Source organism: Heptranchias perlo, chromosome 17 (assembly GCF_035084215.1).
Source record: "Heptranchias perlo isolate sHepPer1 chromosome 17, sHepPer1.hap1, whole genome shotgun sequence".
NCBI lineage: Eukaryota > Metazoa > Chordata > Chondrichthyes > Hexanchiformes > Hexanchidae > Heptranchias > Heptranchias perlo.
The window spans coordinates 37,461,898-37,476,841 of NC_090341.1; the positions used below are offsets into that span (position 1 = coordinate 37,461,898).

The window sequence follows — 14,944 nt, forward strand, 5'->3', positions numbered from 1 at the left end:
TTATGGCTGTCTATCCATCCGTCTGCCCGAATGCATCTCCGCCCATAAAACTCCCCCAAGTTACAAATGCGAGTAATTATAACAATGTTTGTATGATGAATTACATTACACGAACTCCACAGTTTCTTGGTTTAGTATTTTACATGTTCACTTTGCAATCATCATATTTGGGTAATGTAACTGATAATGTTATATACTGATAGGTAATTTTTCAAAAAACGTGAAACACGCGATTAGCTTCCCAACCTGTCGGTCGGAAATCCTTAGGAGCTTCTCTGTTTGGACTTCTGTCAAGCCCGCCTCCCGGCAGGATCAGAGCTACAGCGAACGTGTCCATCGGGGGGTGCATGTCTATTAACTACATGACGGGAAAGCTCAAGCAGAGGAGAGTCACAGCTACTTCCCAGCTGGCATCGAATAGGCTGATTTGGTCCAATTGTTTGTGTCAGAGCTACCAGATTACTTGCATTTATCTTCCACTCTGCTTTCATTTGTTTCTAATATTGCTTTTTTAGTGCCTGCTGTAAAACCTAAGAAAAAAAGCACAATTGTTTTGTCGCACCAATATAAAATGGAAGCATTGTTGCCTAATTATTTTGTACTCCAGAAGAGTTCAGTGTAAAACGTGCAGAGGATTTAACACAAGAAGGTGGGCAGCGTAATCTACGGTTTATTTCGGAAGTATTTATTCCACTCCAGCCCTTTCCCCCAAATAGAAAACGAGCAGAATAGCAGGGACATTCTGACTGCAATGATGGTGTTATCTTTGTCACCCGTATAATGCATGTTTGTTGGTCTGTATTGTAGGTGTTTGTATTTATGTTTGGGTTACTATGGAAAATATGCAGCAGACATAAAAATGTATAGGCACGATCTTTCATCTCTATAATCCACACATGACCGATACTGGTTTACTGCATGGTATATCCAAAAAAACCAATTCCTATAGGCTATAAATGACATCTACAAAAAAGATTTTTCCATTCCCAATTATAATGGACTCCGCTATAGTCTGTCTGGTTATGATTCACATTTACAGTGGCTGAAAAATAAATTCAGGAGACATTAGACCGTCCTCTCTTTGTGTTTAAAGACACTGGTTAGAGCCAGTCACTCCGGGGTACGGTACAGAAGCAGCAGCACGAAAGACGAATGACTGCTTTTACCGATCTTGCTTTGACAGGGGGAGTGGGGGAGGGATGGAGGGAGGGGATGGGAGGGGAAGGTGGGGGATGATGTTCTTGTACAGTGCAGCAGGGAACTTGCGCAGTTGGGCTGGAAGGACTGGATTTTTCTTCATGCAAGAGAAAGCTCGGAGCCCGGGCTGGGCAGATGGCGGGGTCAGGGATTTTATCAGCTCAAAACAAAAGGATTGAGATTTTTTTTCCAGACTGGGAAAAGCTGCCACCTTCTCTTCTGCGCAGCCTCACACTAACCCTAAAGTCATTCTATTACCACTCACCGGAAGTTCAGCTCCCTGCCATGGCTGGGAAAGAAGAGGTATTATTATTTATTATTATTTTCACCTAACGTTACCTTCTGGGGGATTTATTTTTTTGTGTTATGTGGTTTAACCGTCGCTCGTTTGGTAAACACCGTACGAGGCAGCTGGTGTTTGCTGCTGTGGTGGTGGTGGTGGTGGGGGGGTTTAAGAGACCAGAGGTTTCTTTGCACATCGATTCAGACAGTTAAACAAATGTCTCATGTTCCTATTTCAGAAATGATTGGTCTTCAGGGCGGATGAAAAAAAAACAAAACAAATTATCATTCGGTTAAGGACATCCCCCGGGCAATGGTGCTTACAATGAAGATTAAAAGGAACTTTGTTGTTTGCGTGGTCTGCCCTTTCCGATGGAAATGGAGACATTGAGCTGGTGACGGGGGAGGATCGAGGCTGTCAGTTTCATGGTAGCATAGATGGCGAACGCCAGTGAGCTCGAAGAGACCAACAGTTCTCTTCAAAATTACGCCATCACCGCCTCCGCCGTCAAGCTGGCTTCTCTGGGATTGATCATCTGTATCAGCCTCACCGGGAACCTGCTGCTCTCCTTCCTGGTCTTCAAAGACCCGAGCTTGCACCGGGCTCCCTACTACTTCCTCCTGGACCTGTGCCTGGCCGACATTGTCCGCTCGCTCGTCTGTTTCCCCTTCGTCATGATCTCCATCAGCAGCGGCTCGGCCTGGACCTACAGCCTGCTCAGCTGCAAGATCATCGCCTTCGCCGCCGTCCTCTTCTGCTTCCACGCCGCCTTTATGATGTTCTGCATCAGCATCACCAGGTACATGGCCATCGCCCACCACCGCTTCTACTCCAAGAGGATGACGGTGTGGACTTGCGTGGCGGTCATCTGCATGGTGTGGACCCTGTCGGTGGCCATGGCCTTCCCACCCGTATTCGACGTGGGCACCTACAAATTCATCCGTGAGGAAGAGCAGTGCATCTTCGAGCACCGCTACGTGAAGGCGAACGACACCTTGGGCTTCATGCTGATGCTGGCGGTTATAATCGCTGCCACACATATGGTCTACGTCAAGCTCATCTTCTTCGTGTACGACCATCGGAAGATGAAACCCGCCCAGTTGATCCCGGCCATCAGCCAAAACTGGACGTTTCACGGACCGGGGGCCACGGGTCAAGCGGCCGCCAACTGGATCGCGGGCTTCGGCAGAGGACCAACGCCCCCGACCCTGGTGGGGATCAGGCAGACAACACACAACCAGAACAAGAGACTCCTCGTCTTAGATGAATTCAAAATGGAAAAGAGAATAGGCAGGATGTTCTACATCATCACCGTCCTTTTTCTGCTGCTCTGGTCCCCTTACATTGTCGCATGCTATCTGCGGGTCTTTGTTAAAGCGAGTACCATCCCACAGGTCTACCTGACCGCTGCAGTGTGGATGACATTTGCCCAGGCGGGGGTCAACCCTATCTTGTGCTTCATCTTCAACAAAGAGCTGAGGATTTGCTTCAGAACCCACTTCCCTTGTTTTCAAAGCACACAGACGCCCCGGGAAGCTTACTGTGTTATTTAAAAGATATTTGAAGAGCAGGAACACCTCACCCTTTCGTTACAGTTTTAAAACACACACACACACACACCCCACCACACACACACGAGAAAATCCGTAAGGGAAGTCTTAATGATGTACACGCAGGCGTTTGGCGGATTAACCTTGGTCGCAGGACAGACAAGTCCAATGGTTTCTGTTTACATTGAAGAAGTGGGAGACGCTGAGTCAAGTGTTTTGAGGACAAGTTAATTTCTCTGGAATACGAATTGCTCATGGCCACTTTATATTAGGATCTCTAACGTCATCTTCACGTTGGCCCCAATTTGATAGAAGTTTTACTGAGTGCTTGAAAACGTATTGATCAGGGAATTCAAACATGAATAAGCACTTTTCCCAATCTCTGAGTGTCGTTTTACAATAAATGAATTTCACACTTGTTCGCTAGCTGGGCTGCTCTTTACACTGGGCAGTGAATTATTTACTAATGTCCAAAAGACAGAAGTGAACTGGAATGTAAAAATTGTACAAATCATAATTTCAGTGACACGTTTCCCCGCCCCCCTCTCCAATTTAAGAACTTTGTATGATGGTACCTTCCCTTTTGATATTTTCTTAGCTTGTTTCTCTGCGTTGTAATATATTGGAAAAATGTTTTGACCTTTAAACGTTACTTTTTGCAATTTCATATCTTAATGTGCATTTTACAAACTGTCTTTGAAAAATAAATGTCAATTTTACATTTCTTTCTCTAGCTAAATGTAAATAACAGTCTAATGGTTTAGTGTTAGCTATAGTTATTGTCATACAAAATGGACAAATTAGTAAGTTATACTGTACTCATGATTTGATTGATTCAAGATGGTAGCTTTTTTTCTCTTGTACATTTCCACTGTTTTTACTTGAAAATAAATTTATTAAGCAGAAGAACAGTTTTTCTCTCCACAGTGTGAAATTAGATTAATGGATTTCAAATTAAAATGTACTATTTGGGGTGTTTTGGTAAAATAGTTACAACTGATCATGATATATTATAATTTAAGTGGAAGGGATGAAGATGAGAGCCCAAGTTGCTGTCTTGTTATGTAAGGAGTGACAACCATGAATAAACATGCTAATTGTTGAAAGAAGGGAGCCATATTCAAGGAACTATGTCAATCATCAGATAAGGGCTGACAAATTTATTTCAAGTTAAAATTGTACCTTTCCTTAGGTCAGCCTTGATCTAATTGAATGGCAGAACAGGCTCGAGGGGCTGATTGGCCTACTCCAGTTCCTATGTTCCTTTCAAATAGTATAGAAACTGGCAGAGTTGGTGAAATGCAACTTAAACGCCATCAAATGGATCACCAGCTGTCAAACTATTATGCAACAAATAACACCCATAAAATGTCTGCATATGATGTCAGGTAAATGTTACCAGAATATAGTAGCTTTTTTAGCCTGTTGCTGAGATTGTAATGCAAATGCTTTTCTTTACTGGACAAATGATTTGGATCTACATTCTACTAATACTCCAACACATGGTACAACAGACATTGAAATAAGTGTATTGTATTTAATTAGGGTGTACAACCTACTAAACTGCAGTGTAAAGTATTCTGGAATGAACAACCCACCTTCCCATAAGTTAGAGCAATTCATCATTTTTTGTTAGTGTGAACATGAAAGAGAACATTTTTAAAATGACAGATATAATTCTTTATTTGGCATGTTGGAACCCTGTCACAAAGTTGAAAAATAAAGGTTATGAAAATAAATTGTAAATATACTGGAGGCCTTTTATTACCCATCCAATTTGTTAGCTAAGTTTTGAAAGTAAAGTGGGTTGTAACATTGTGATGGTTCAGAAAAGTCAAATAAATAAAGAATGGTAGAACAAAAATAAATATAAAGGAGGCCAAGAAAGAAAATATAAGGAGGTAAATAAATGAGAAAAATCAGGATTGTAGAAATATTGCAAAACATGTAATTTGATTAAAGGGTTAAGGTGAAAAGCTTTAGTTGTGTTTGAATGTCAAATTAAGATTAATTGTGACAATCTGAGGTGCTTTAATCTAATAGCTATGATGAAAAATAGGTATTATTGTGATATAAAATTTGATACAATGAAACCTAGCCATAGGAATAATTAATAGTTTAGTGATTTTGGAATTCTATAATTTGATTATGGTCAAATATGCATGGTAATTAGCAAAATCTGTTGCAGTACAATATGAATTAACCAGCATAGTTTCTATTTCAGACACTGAATACTCTATAGATTCAATCTGAAACTAAGGAAATTAGAGAATTCTAATTAATAATTGTGGAATTTTTGTCCTGAATGAGGAAGCCTACAGAACCCATGAGTAAGTTATAAATGTCTTCCTCCCATGGGATTAAAATGGTATTCCACATTTATCCATTGAACAAGCTATTTATGTCATTTTAAATAGAAATTAAATAAATACTTTTAGTGAGGACAATTACAATCATGTAGGGCATTTTAATATTCCTATGGTCATATCCAACAGCTTTCACCTTCCTCAAAGCTGTCTGATCACTATACTGAGAATGCACTGAAGAGATTTAAAGAGTGGTGGGCTGAGTAACATGAAAATTCAACAGCCTCAGGTGATTGCAATTTTCAGATTATCAGTAGCTTAAACATTAAGGCAAAAATAAAAATGACAGACATCATTGGTGATTATGGAACAGAACCTCCAGTGTGCATGATGGGTTCTGCTCAATAATGAATTTTACATTGTCCTATGTGCACTTGCAAGAGATTTTCTATGTCTTTCCTTGCAGAGGGTCTCAGTAATCCTAATGCCAAATGTACAAAGCATTTCATCCCAATACCGACTGGTTTATAAATTTATAAATTCTGACTCAAAGCGAGTTCTACTTTTTCCAGAGACTGGGCTGTTCAGTGGGATGAAACATTATTCTTTCTCCAAAAGGACCAAGGTCTGAATCCAACCCAGATGGAAATCTCCTCTCTTTGCTGACCGCAATGGTTCTATGTGAAATGATTGGGTACCTGGGTGGGATGGGGGTGTGGGGTGGGCTGCGTTCATAAGTATAAAACTGCCCATTATTCTGCATTAGTAGGCTATCTCACTCAGAAAGGCCACAAGACCGGTTGGTGTGGAAAATAGAAATAATATATTGCAATAAGAATGTGATGGTCGGAAAACCCAGGTATAGTAGCTGAAAAAAACCCAGATGAATTCTTAACCCCTTCACCATAACTTCTCATCAAAGAACCATCTGGAGATTCACTATCTGCATCTAAGGGATTAATAGATATCTAAATTTGGCTTGCTTAAACCATTTTACATTAACCAGTTGAAATTATATTACCTATTACACAACCAATCATCCTTCGTCCGTGCACCACCAAATGAATTGAGTTAACCTCTTCTTGCCAAATTATTAAAGATGTCAGATAACAAAATCATGAACTCCCATTTCTTCTTTAACACTTATGATAACACAATAGGCAACATTTTAATACTGAATACAGAGCATGCAAGGTACTTACACAGATGTAATGAACTGAAGTTTGTAAAGACAGATCAGGTGTATCAAAGTAACTCAGCATCAACTGGGCTTGACATAAGGCCAACAAGGTTGGTATATGATTAGACTCTATAGCTGACAAGTTAAACTTTGAATAACAAGCCTACTGGATATATTAGAAATCTAGTTAGTTCAGCTTATTGTTGATAAGCTTGCAGCTTTAGCAATGTTTCTTGGATGTTATGCAACCTCATCCTTCCGGGTCAGCTTCGTACAGTTGATTGTCTCACCTCCTTCTGAGATGCTCATGTTGGCCGCCTGGGACATCAAAGTGGTGTACCTCCATCTGTCGATGTGGTATCTGTCCCCTTTGGGTCTTTAGTCTCTCTGGGTAGATTCACCTTACATGGCAGTAGCTATATTCAGTCTAGAGCTAATTCAAATCTCACTTCCTTTATTCTCAGGAAAACATTTCTTACTTTTAGACATTTGCCTATATCTGAGTGGACTTCTAAACTTTTCTTCAGATCTCTCCAAGCTTCTGTGATCTGTAACCTCTCAGATAAATGAAAAGTCTATGAGCAAGAAAGCATTTGAAACAATCTTTTTAGATTTCCCTTTCTTTCTTTTGGGCTTACAAACACCATCTTTAATACCATTAATTTTTTACTAAAGTAAACTTCTCTTACCTTCCATACCATCTTAGCCAAACTGAGTGACACACCTCATTGTAAGGATTCCCCTTTTAGGTGTCAATCACCTTAAATAGCTACCTGCCTAGAACCAATTTTAACTACAAAACAAAAGCAGGCATGCTAGCTGGCTGTTGACCCCATAAATTCTCAGCCTTCCACAACAAGAAAACTGAACGCCAGATAAAAGTGAATTTTTTCTGAGTCAATCCCAGCGTAAGCTATCTCTAAGTCTGTGGCCTAAACAACCTAGGTCTGCAACCTCTGGTTGTGAAATGTATTTGTCTCACAGTGCTGTCTTGAAGTACCACTACTCTTTCTGTTTTCCTGGTGTTTAGCAGGATTGTTGAAAACTCCATTTTAGGGTTACCTTCTTACAATATTGGTTCAGTACAAGGCACTTATCTAAATTTTGGTTTTAAGGTACAATGTTAGGTTGGAGTTGAGTGATTCTACCTCTAACCTAGAGATTCTACATTGTAATATGAAATGCAGAACTCGTTTGAAATAAAATTCAATTTTATAACTAAACATTTTCAATAATTCTAGTGCCAATGATAAAACCATCTTTGAGCCTGTGTCTTTGCTTAAATCCAACAGAATGACCAAAGTGACAGTGGGAGTGGGGGAGACTCAATGGCTAAATGGAGAAGAGAATTGTGATACTGAAAAATTGTACAGTTTAATTCCTATATTGGTCCAATAAAATGCATCACGCAAACTATTTGCCTTTCCCAATTTCTATGAGCAAATCTAGCTTCACCAGATCTTTTCATAAAATCGTAGAAGACATTTAAAATGTTTCAGTGTTAAATTTTGATAGATATTCCTTTTAACAGTTTGGATTTTCAATTTGAGCATTCCAATTAAATAAATCAAGAAAGGAAGCACTAAGATTCTCATTTTTAATTAGGCATATTGCAGAACATAAGTAGTCTGTTTTCATAATGCATAGTTGAAGAATTTTAAATAAGTATCATAGTAGTATTATTGTATGGTACAGCACAAGAGGAATCCATTTGGCCCATCGTGCCTATGCTGGCTCTTTGAAAAAGCTATCCAATTAGTCCCACTCCCCTGCTCTTTCCCCATAGACCTGTAAATTTTTTTCCCTTCAAGTATTTATCCAATTCCCTTTTGAAAGTTATTATTGATTCTGCTTCTACCACCTTTTCAGGCAGTGCATTCCAGATAAGAACAACTCGCTGCGTAAAAAAATGTTTCCTCAAGTCGCTTCTAGTTCTTTTGCCAATCACCTTAAAATCTGTGATCTTTGGTTACTGACCCTTCTGTCACTGGAAACAGTTTCTCCTTATTTACTGTATCAAAGTCGTTCATTATTTTGAACACTTCTATCAAATCTCCTCTTAACCTTCTCAGCTGTAAGGGGAACAATCCCAGTTTCTCCAGTCTTTCCACATAACTGAAGTCCCTCATCCCTAGTACCATTTTAGTAAATCTCTTTTGCACCCTTTGTAAGGCCTTGACATCCTTCCTGAAGTGCGGTACCCAGAATTGAACACAATACTCCAGCTGAGGCCTAACCAGTGATTTATAAAGGTTTAGCATAACTTCCTTGCTTTTGTACTCTATGACTCCATTAATAAATTCATTTACCTGAGGAAGGAGGAAGTCTCCGAAAGCTTGTGAATTTAAAATAAAATTGCTGGACTATAACTTGGTGTTGTAAAATTGTTTACAATCCATTAATAAAGCCAAGGATCCCAAATGCTTTCTTTAAACAGTCTTCTCAAATTGTCCCGCCACCTTCAAAGATTTGTGTACATACACCCCTAGGTCTCTCTGTTCCTGCATACCCTTGAAAATTGTATCATTTGGTTTATATTGCCTCTCTTCATTCTTCCTACCAAAATGCAGCACTTCATACTTTTCGGCGTTAAATTTCATCCGCTATGTGTTTGTCCATTTCACTAGTCTGTCTATGTCCTCCTGAAGTCTGTTACTATCCTCCACATTGTTTACTACATTTCCGAGTTTCGTGTCATCTGCAAATTTGGAAATTATACCCTCTATACCCAAGTTCAAGTCATTAATATATATCAAAAAGAGCAGTGGTTCTAATACCGACTCCAGGGGGACACCACTGTATAATTCCCTCCAGTTTGAAATACAACCGTTCACCACTATTCTCTGTTTTCTGTCCCTCAGCCAATTTTGTATCCACACTGCCACTGTCCCTTTAATCCCATGGGCTTCAATTTTGCTAACAAGTCTATAATGTGGTACTTTATCAAATGCCTTTTCAAAGTCCATATACACAACATCAACCTCACTACCCTCATCAACCCTCTACATTACTTCATCAAAGAACTCAATCAAGTTAGTCAAACACGATTTTCCTTTAACAAATCTGTGCTGACTTTAATTTATTAGCCCATACTTTCCAAATGCCAATTAATTTTGTCCCGATTCATAGTCTCTAAAAGTTTCCTCATCACCACCATTAGGCTGACTGGCCTGTAATTGTCGGGTTTATCCCTCTCCCCTTTTTTGAACAGGGGTGTAACATTTGCAATCCTCCAGTCCTTTGGCACCGTCCCCATATCTAAGGAAGATTGGAAGATTATGCCTAGAACGTCTGCAATTTCCACCCTTACTTCCCTCTGCAACCTAGGATGTATCCCGTCAGGACTGGGTGACTTTTCTATTTCGAGTACTGCCAATCTTTTAAGTCCCTCCTCTTTGTCTATTTTTATCCAACCAGTATTGCTACTACCTCCTCCTTTACTGCTACATTGGTAGCATCCACTTCTCAAGTGAAGACTGATGCAAAGTATTCATTTAATATCTCAGCCATACCCTCTGCCTCCACAAGAAGATCTCTTTTTTGTCCCTAATTAGCCCCACCCTTCCTTTGACTACCCTTTTACTATTTATATGTTTATAAAAGACTTTTGGGTTCCCTTTTATGTTAGCCGCTAATTTATTCTCATACTCTCTCTTTGCCCCTCTTTTTCCCTTTTTTAGATCTCCTCTGTACTTTCTGTATTCAGGTATGAACCTTACATTTGCCATAAGCCTCCTTTTTCTGTTTCATTTTAATCTCTTTTTTGTCATCTAGGGAGCTGTACCTTTGGATGTCTTTTCTTTCCCCCTCATGGGAATATGTCTACTCTGTACCCGAACCATCTCCTTCATGAAGGCCTCCCATTATTCAATTATTGTTTTGCCTACCAATTTTTGATTCCAATCCATCTGGGCAAGATCCCTTTTTAACTCATTGAAGTTAGCCCTCCTCCAGTTAAGTAATTTTACGCTTGATTGTTCCTTGTCCTTTTCCATTACTACTTTAAATCTAATGATATTATGATCACTGTTCACCAAATGCTCCCCTGCTGAAACATACTCCACTTGGCCCACTTTATTCCCCAGAAGTAGATCCAGCATTGCTTCCTTCCTCATTGGGCTGGTAACACATTTCAGGAATTCCTCCCCCTCTTTGCCCTTTACACTTTTACTAACCCAGTCTATATTGGGATAATTGAAGTCCCCCACTCTATTGTTCTTGCATCTTTCTGTAATTTGCCAACAAATTTGCTCCTCTATCTCCTTCCCACTATTTGGTCTTCTATGGTATACACCCAGGAGTGTAATAGCTCCTCTATCATTCCTTGAACAGGTCCCTCCTGCCCCAGAACTGGTCCCAATGCCCCAGGAATCTGAGGCCCTCCCTCCTGCACCATTTCTCTAGCCACGCATTAACCTGTCTTAGATCAACCAAATAGATTCTGCCTTTGACCCCTCAACTACATCATCCCTTACCAGTGCTATAATAGTTTCTTTGATCAATACTGCCACCCCCCTCATTTCTTTCCTTCCCTATCATTCCTGAATACATTGTAGCCAGGAATATTAAGTCCCCAATCCTTCCCTTCTTTGAGCCAGATCTCTGTTATTGCCACTATATCATAGTCCCATGTGGCGACTTGTGCCTGCAGCTCACCAACCTTATTTACCATGCTACGTGCATTTATGCACATGCACTCCAAGCTCATCTCAGACTGCCTCTCATTTGCCTGCTTTCTGATTCCTTCTATTTCTGAACTATCCTTTACTCTCCCAGACTTCTGTGCACCTAATTCTCCTCTCTAATGTTTCATCCTGGTGCTCATTGCCATGCCAAATTAGTTTAAACCCTCCACCACAGCACCAGCTAACCTCCCCTCAAGGACATTGGTGCCAGCTCTGTTGCGTTTCAACCCTTGAACAGGTCCCTCTTGCCCCAGAACTGGTCCCAATGCCCCAGGAATCTGAAGCCCTCCCTCCTGCACCATTTCTCTAGCCACGCATTAACCTGTCTTAGATCAACCAAATAGATTCTGCCTTTGACCCCTCAACTACATCATCCCTTACCAGTGCTATAATAGTTTCTTTGATCAATACTGCCACCCCCATCATTTCTTTCCTTCCCTATCATTCCTGAATACATTGTAGCCAGGAATATTAAGTCCCCAATCCTTCCCTTCTTTGAGCCAGATCTCTGTTATTGCCACTATATCATAGTCCCATGTGGCGACTTGTGCCTGCAGCTCACCAACCTTATTTACCATGCTACGTGCATTTATGCACATGCACTCCAAGCTCATCTCAGACTGCCTCTCATTTGCCTGCTTTCTGATTCCTTCTATTTCTGAACTATCCTTTACTCTCCCAGACTTCTGTGCACCTAATTCTCCTCTCTAATGTTTCATCCTGGTGCTCATTGCCATGCCAAATTAGTTTAAACCCTCCACCACAGCACCAGCTAACCTCCCCTCAAGGACATTGGTGCCAGCTCTGTTGCGTTTCAACCCTTGAACAGGTCCCTCCTGCCCCAGAACTGGTCCCAATGCCCCAGGAATCTGAAGCCCTCCCTCCTGCACCATTTCTCTAGCCACGCATTAACCTGTCTTATCCTACTGGCTGCACTGCTGTGTTAAATGCAAGCAGTTCCTTACATAAAACCCAGCTTTCTGGCTACATTTGTTGTATTGCCATTTGTAAAATAGCCAAGAAGCCTTTGTGCTCTGCACAGGAAGTTGGTTAGTCCTTACTCCGTTTTTCGGATGAGAAGTTAAACCGAAGCCCCTCAGGTGGATGTAAAAAATCCCAAGGCACTATTTCGAAGAAGAGCAGGGAAGTTTCCCCCAGTATCCTGGCCAATATTTATCCCCCAACCAACATCACTAAAACAGATTATCTGGGCATAATCATATTGCTGTTTGTGGGACCTTGCTGTGCGCAAATTGGCTGCTGTGTTTCCTACATTACAACAGTGACTACACTTGAAAAGTACTTCATTGGCTGTGAAGCACTTTGGGACTTCCTGAAGTTGCGCAAGGCAGTATATAAATGCAAGTCTTTGTTTTTTTTTACAGTGGCTGATCCAATGATCATACAAATATGGTCTTCTCATGCCAGAATCATTAGTGAACATGGTGCATTAGACCAATGTAATATACCAATGTAATTTCATTACTGTCTCTCATCAATCTCTGACTGAAGGTTTTCCTGCCTTTTTGTATTTTGAGTTTTATCTTCATTATACTGTACATACTTAGATTAAAAGTGGAGCTTCATATCTGGTACAACTCTTCTAAGACATATGCAGCTGTAATCTTATTTTATACAGCCTATTTAAGAGTCACGTGATTGAAGTCATTTTACTGATTCTGTGTCAGTACAGTGTATGTGAGTCTGAATATATACCTAGAATATTCTGGCATAAATCCCACTTCTTGTAAACATATTTAAGAATTTAAGATATTTAATTATTTTTGCATAGTGGTTGGTGGGATGGGAAACAAAACTGATAACTGTCACATTTGATGTTTCTCTTTTTGCTTTCGTTGTGCACCATTTCCAGATCAGGTAAAGTGCAAGTAGGTCAGCTACAGGCATTAATTCCTGAACCACATCTTCAAACAAGCACTGTACATTGGAAGAATACCAGCCTATATCTTCAGTGCTGACGAGCTAAATGAGGAATATGTTTGTACCGTGGACTCGGATCTGCTGGGAGTAGACTGAATCTGCCACAACTCATTTATCTTGTGTCATGTAACAGCCTTCGCTGATTTGTGACCATCATCCCTGAGCTTGAATCAAATTAGGTCTTCAGAGATCCAGTCTTGTCACTTTTACAGTAATTTATTATAGGCAACGTGAATTGCCTAATATAATCGTAATTGGGCTATGTTATTTAGGGCAATCTTTTTAAAAGCAACACCAATGTAGCTGCTGTATATTTACTGGATTCTCTGCAATGAACTCAAGAGAATTAACCAATTTTTTCAATTCTGATTTTTCTAAATCTCAAATGATTGAAGTTGATTCATAAATTAAACTACTGAACAGTAATATTTGAAATAATTGTATTCTTGAACCATGAAACAGATCAAAATTTGAGTAATTTTTTCCTGATATAATCTTTAATATTATTTTGTTGCAAGACTATTAAATATTATCATAAATAATAAGGATCTTTAAAAGCACCAATATAAACCATGTGATCAGATACCAAAGGTACAGAGCAAATTCTTTAGCTTTTTGTCTTTGTGGGCACCATGGAACTTCCATGAGCTATATATAACGGCTGATTTTACGAATGCAGACTCTTTCTATCCCTGTATTCTCACTGTGCAGAAGCCCAGGCTCACTCCACTTTATCCTACTCCAACTCATTCTTTTTCCAGATTTCAAACGTGTGGGTCTCCTTAATTTCCTCATTCCTTCCTCCTAGAACCTTCAAACTATAAATACTTGGGGCCAGCTAATTACAACTTCTTGAATTAACTCATGTGTTCTATTTTGTAACAACTGCTAATTGTTTTTTTTACCTAGAACTGGTGAATCCCATTTCAAATGGCCATGTCTAATGTCTAATGTCTTACGGAATACCATTTTTGTACAAGAGAACATATTTTCTACTTAAAACTTCTCATTTTGTGTCAGTACCTCAGTTCAAAAAAAGGTTGTTTGTAATTTTTGCACAATTAATAAACAGTTATGTTTAACAGGCAACATTTCAAAGTGATCAGCATGCATTGATCTACCTTCAACAAAATAAAACACAATAGTCTGCTGAAACACACTGCCTAAGCTCACACATGAAGACCCATTGGGTAATGTTCTAAAGGGTAGCTGGTATTGTGGACCCAAACCCAACATGATTCACAGTCTTCAGGAGAGAAGGAAAAGATAGAGGAGGAAAAGAAAAAGAAGACAATGGCTATGATCCAATCTGAAGTTTTTTTTTTGCTAAACTGGTTCAAAAAACACAACCTCGCTTTTTAGAAAATAGTAGATTCTGAGATTCATTGCAACATTGCTTGGAAACAGAGAAACAATATATAATCAAATCTTTTATTGAAACCTTATGTTATTGAGGGGGTAACATCACCATGCTGAGGTGCATTTAAGGAGGCTTCATTTCTAGAGTGTCCTCTTCTGAAAATTCTACTGGATGACTGCCACACTGGCTGCCAGGAGAAGTTTGTCCTGCAGCAGATGCTAAACATTTGCAATATGACTTTTCAATTTGCATCTCATTTAATCATATATTTGGATGAATTTTTATGCTTACCAAGACGAGGATGTTAGTGCTAGGGAACAAAATACTTTCCCACTTCAAGCACAGGTATTGAACAGACTAGATTCAGCGCATTGCTCCCTCCACCCTGCCTAATTGATATGACTTAATCCAACTCTCAGAAAAGCAACCTTTACTATCACAG

General features: G+C 39.8%; 1 protein-coding gene across 1 annotated transcript; it reads left to right on the top strand.

Moving 5' to 3' along the window:
• Positions 1-1,290: 1,290 nt before the first annotated feature.
• Positions 1,291-3,782, top strand: gpr27 (G protein-coupled receptor 27). Its single transcript, XM_067999134.1, has 2 exons — positions 1,291-1,500; positions 1,719-3,782. The coding sequence occupies exon 2, from the start codon at positions 1,918-1,920 to the stop codon at positions 3,031-3,033; it is 1,116 nt and encodes a 371-aa protein (XP_067855235.1). The 5' UTR covers positions 1,291-1,500; positions 1,719-1,917; the 3' UTR covers positions 3,034-3,782.
• The last annotated feature ends 11,162 nt before the right edge of the window (positions 3,783-14,944 follow it).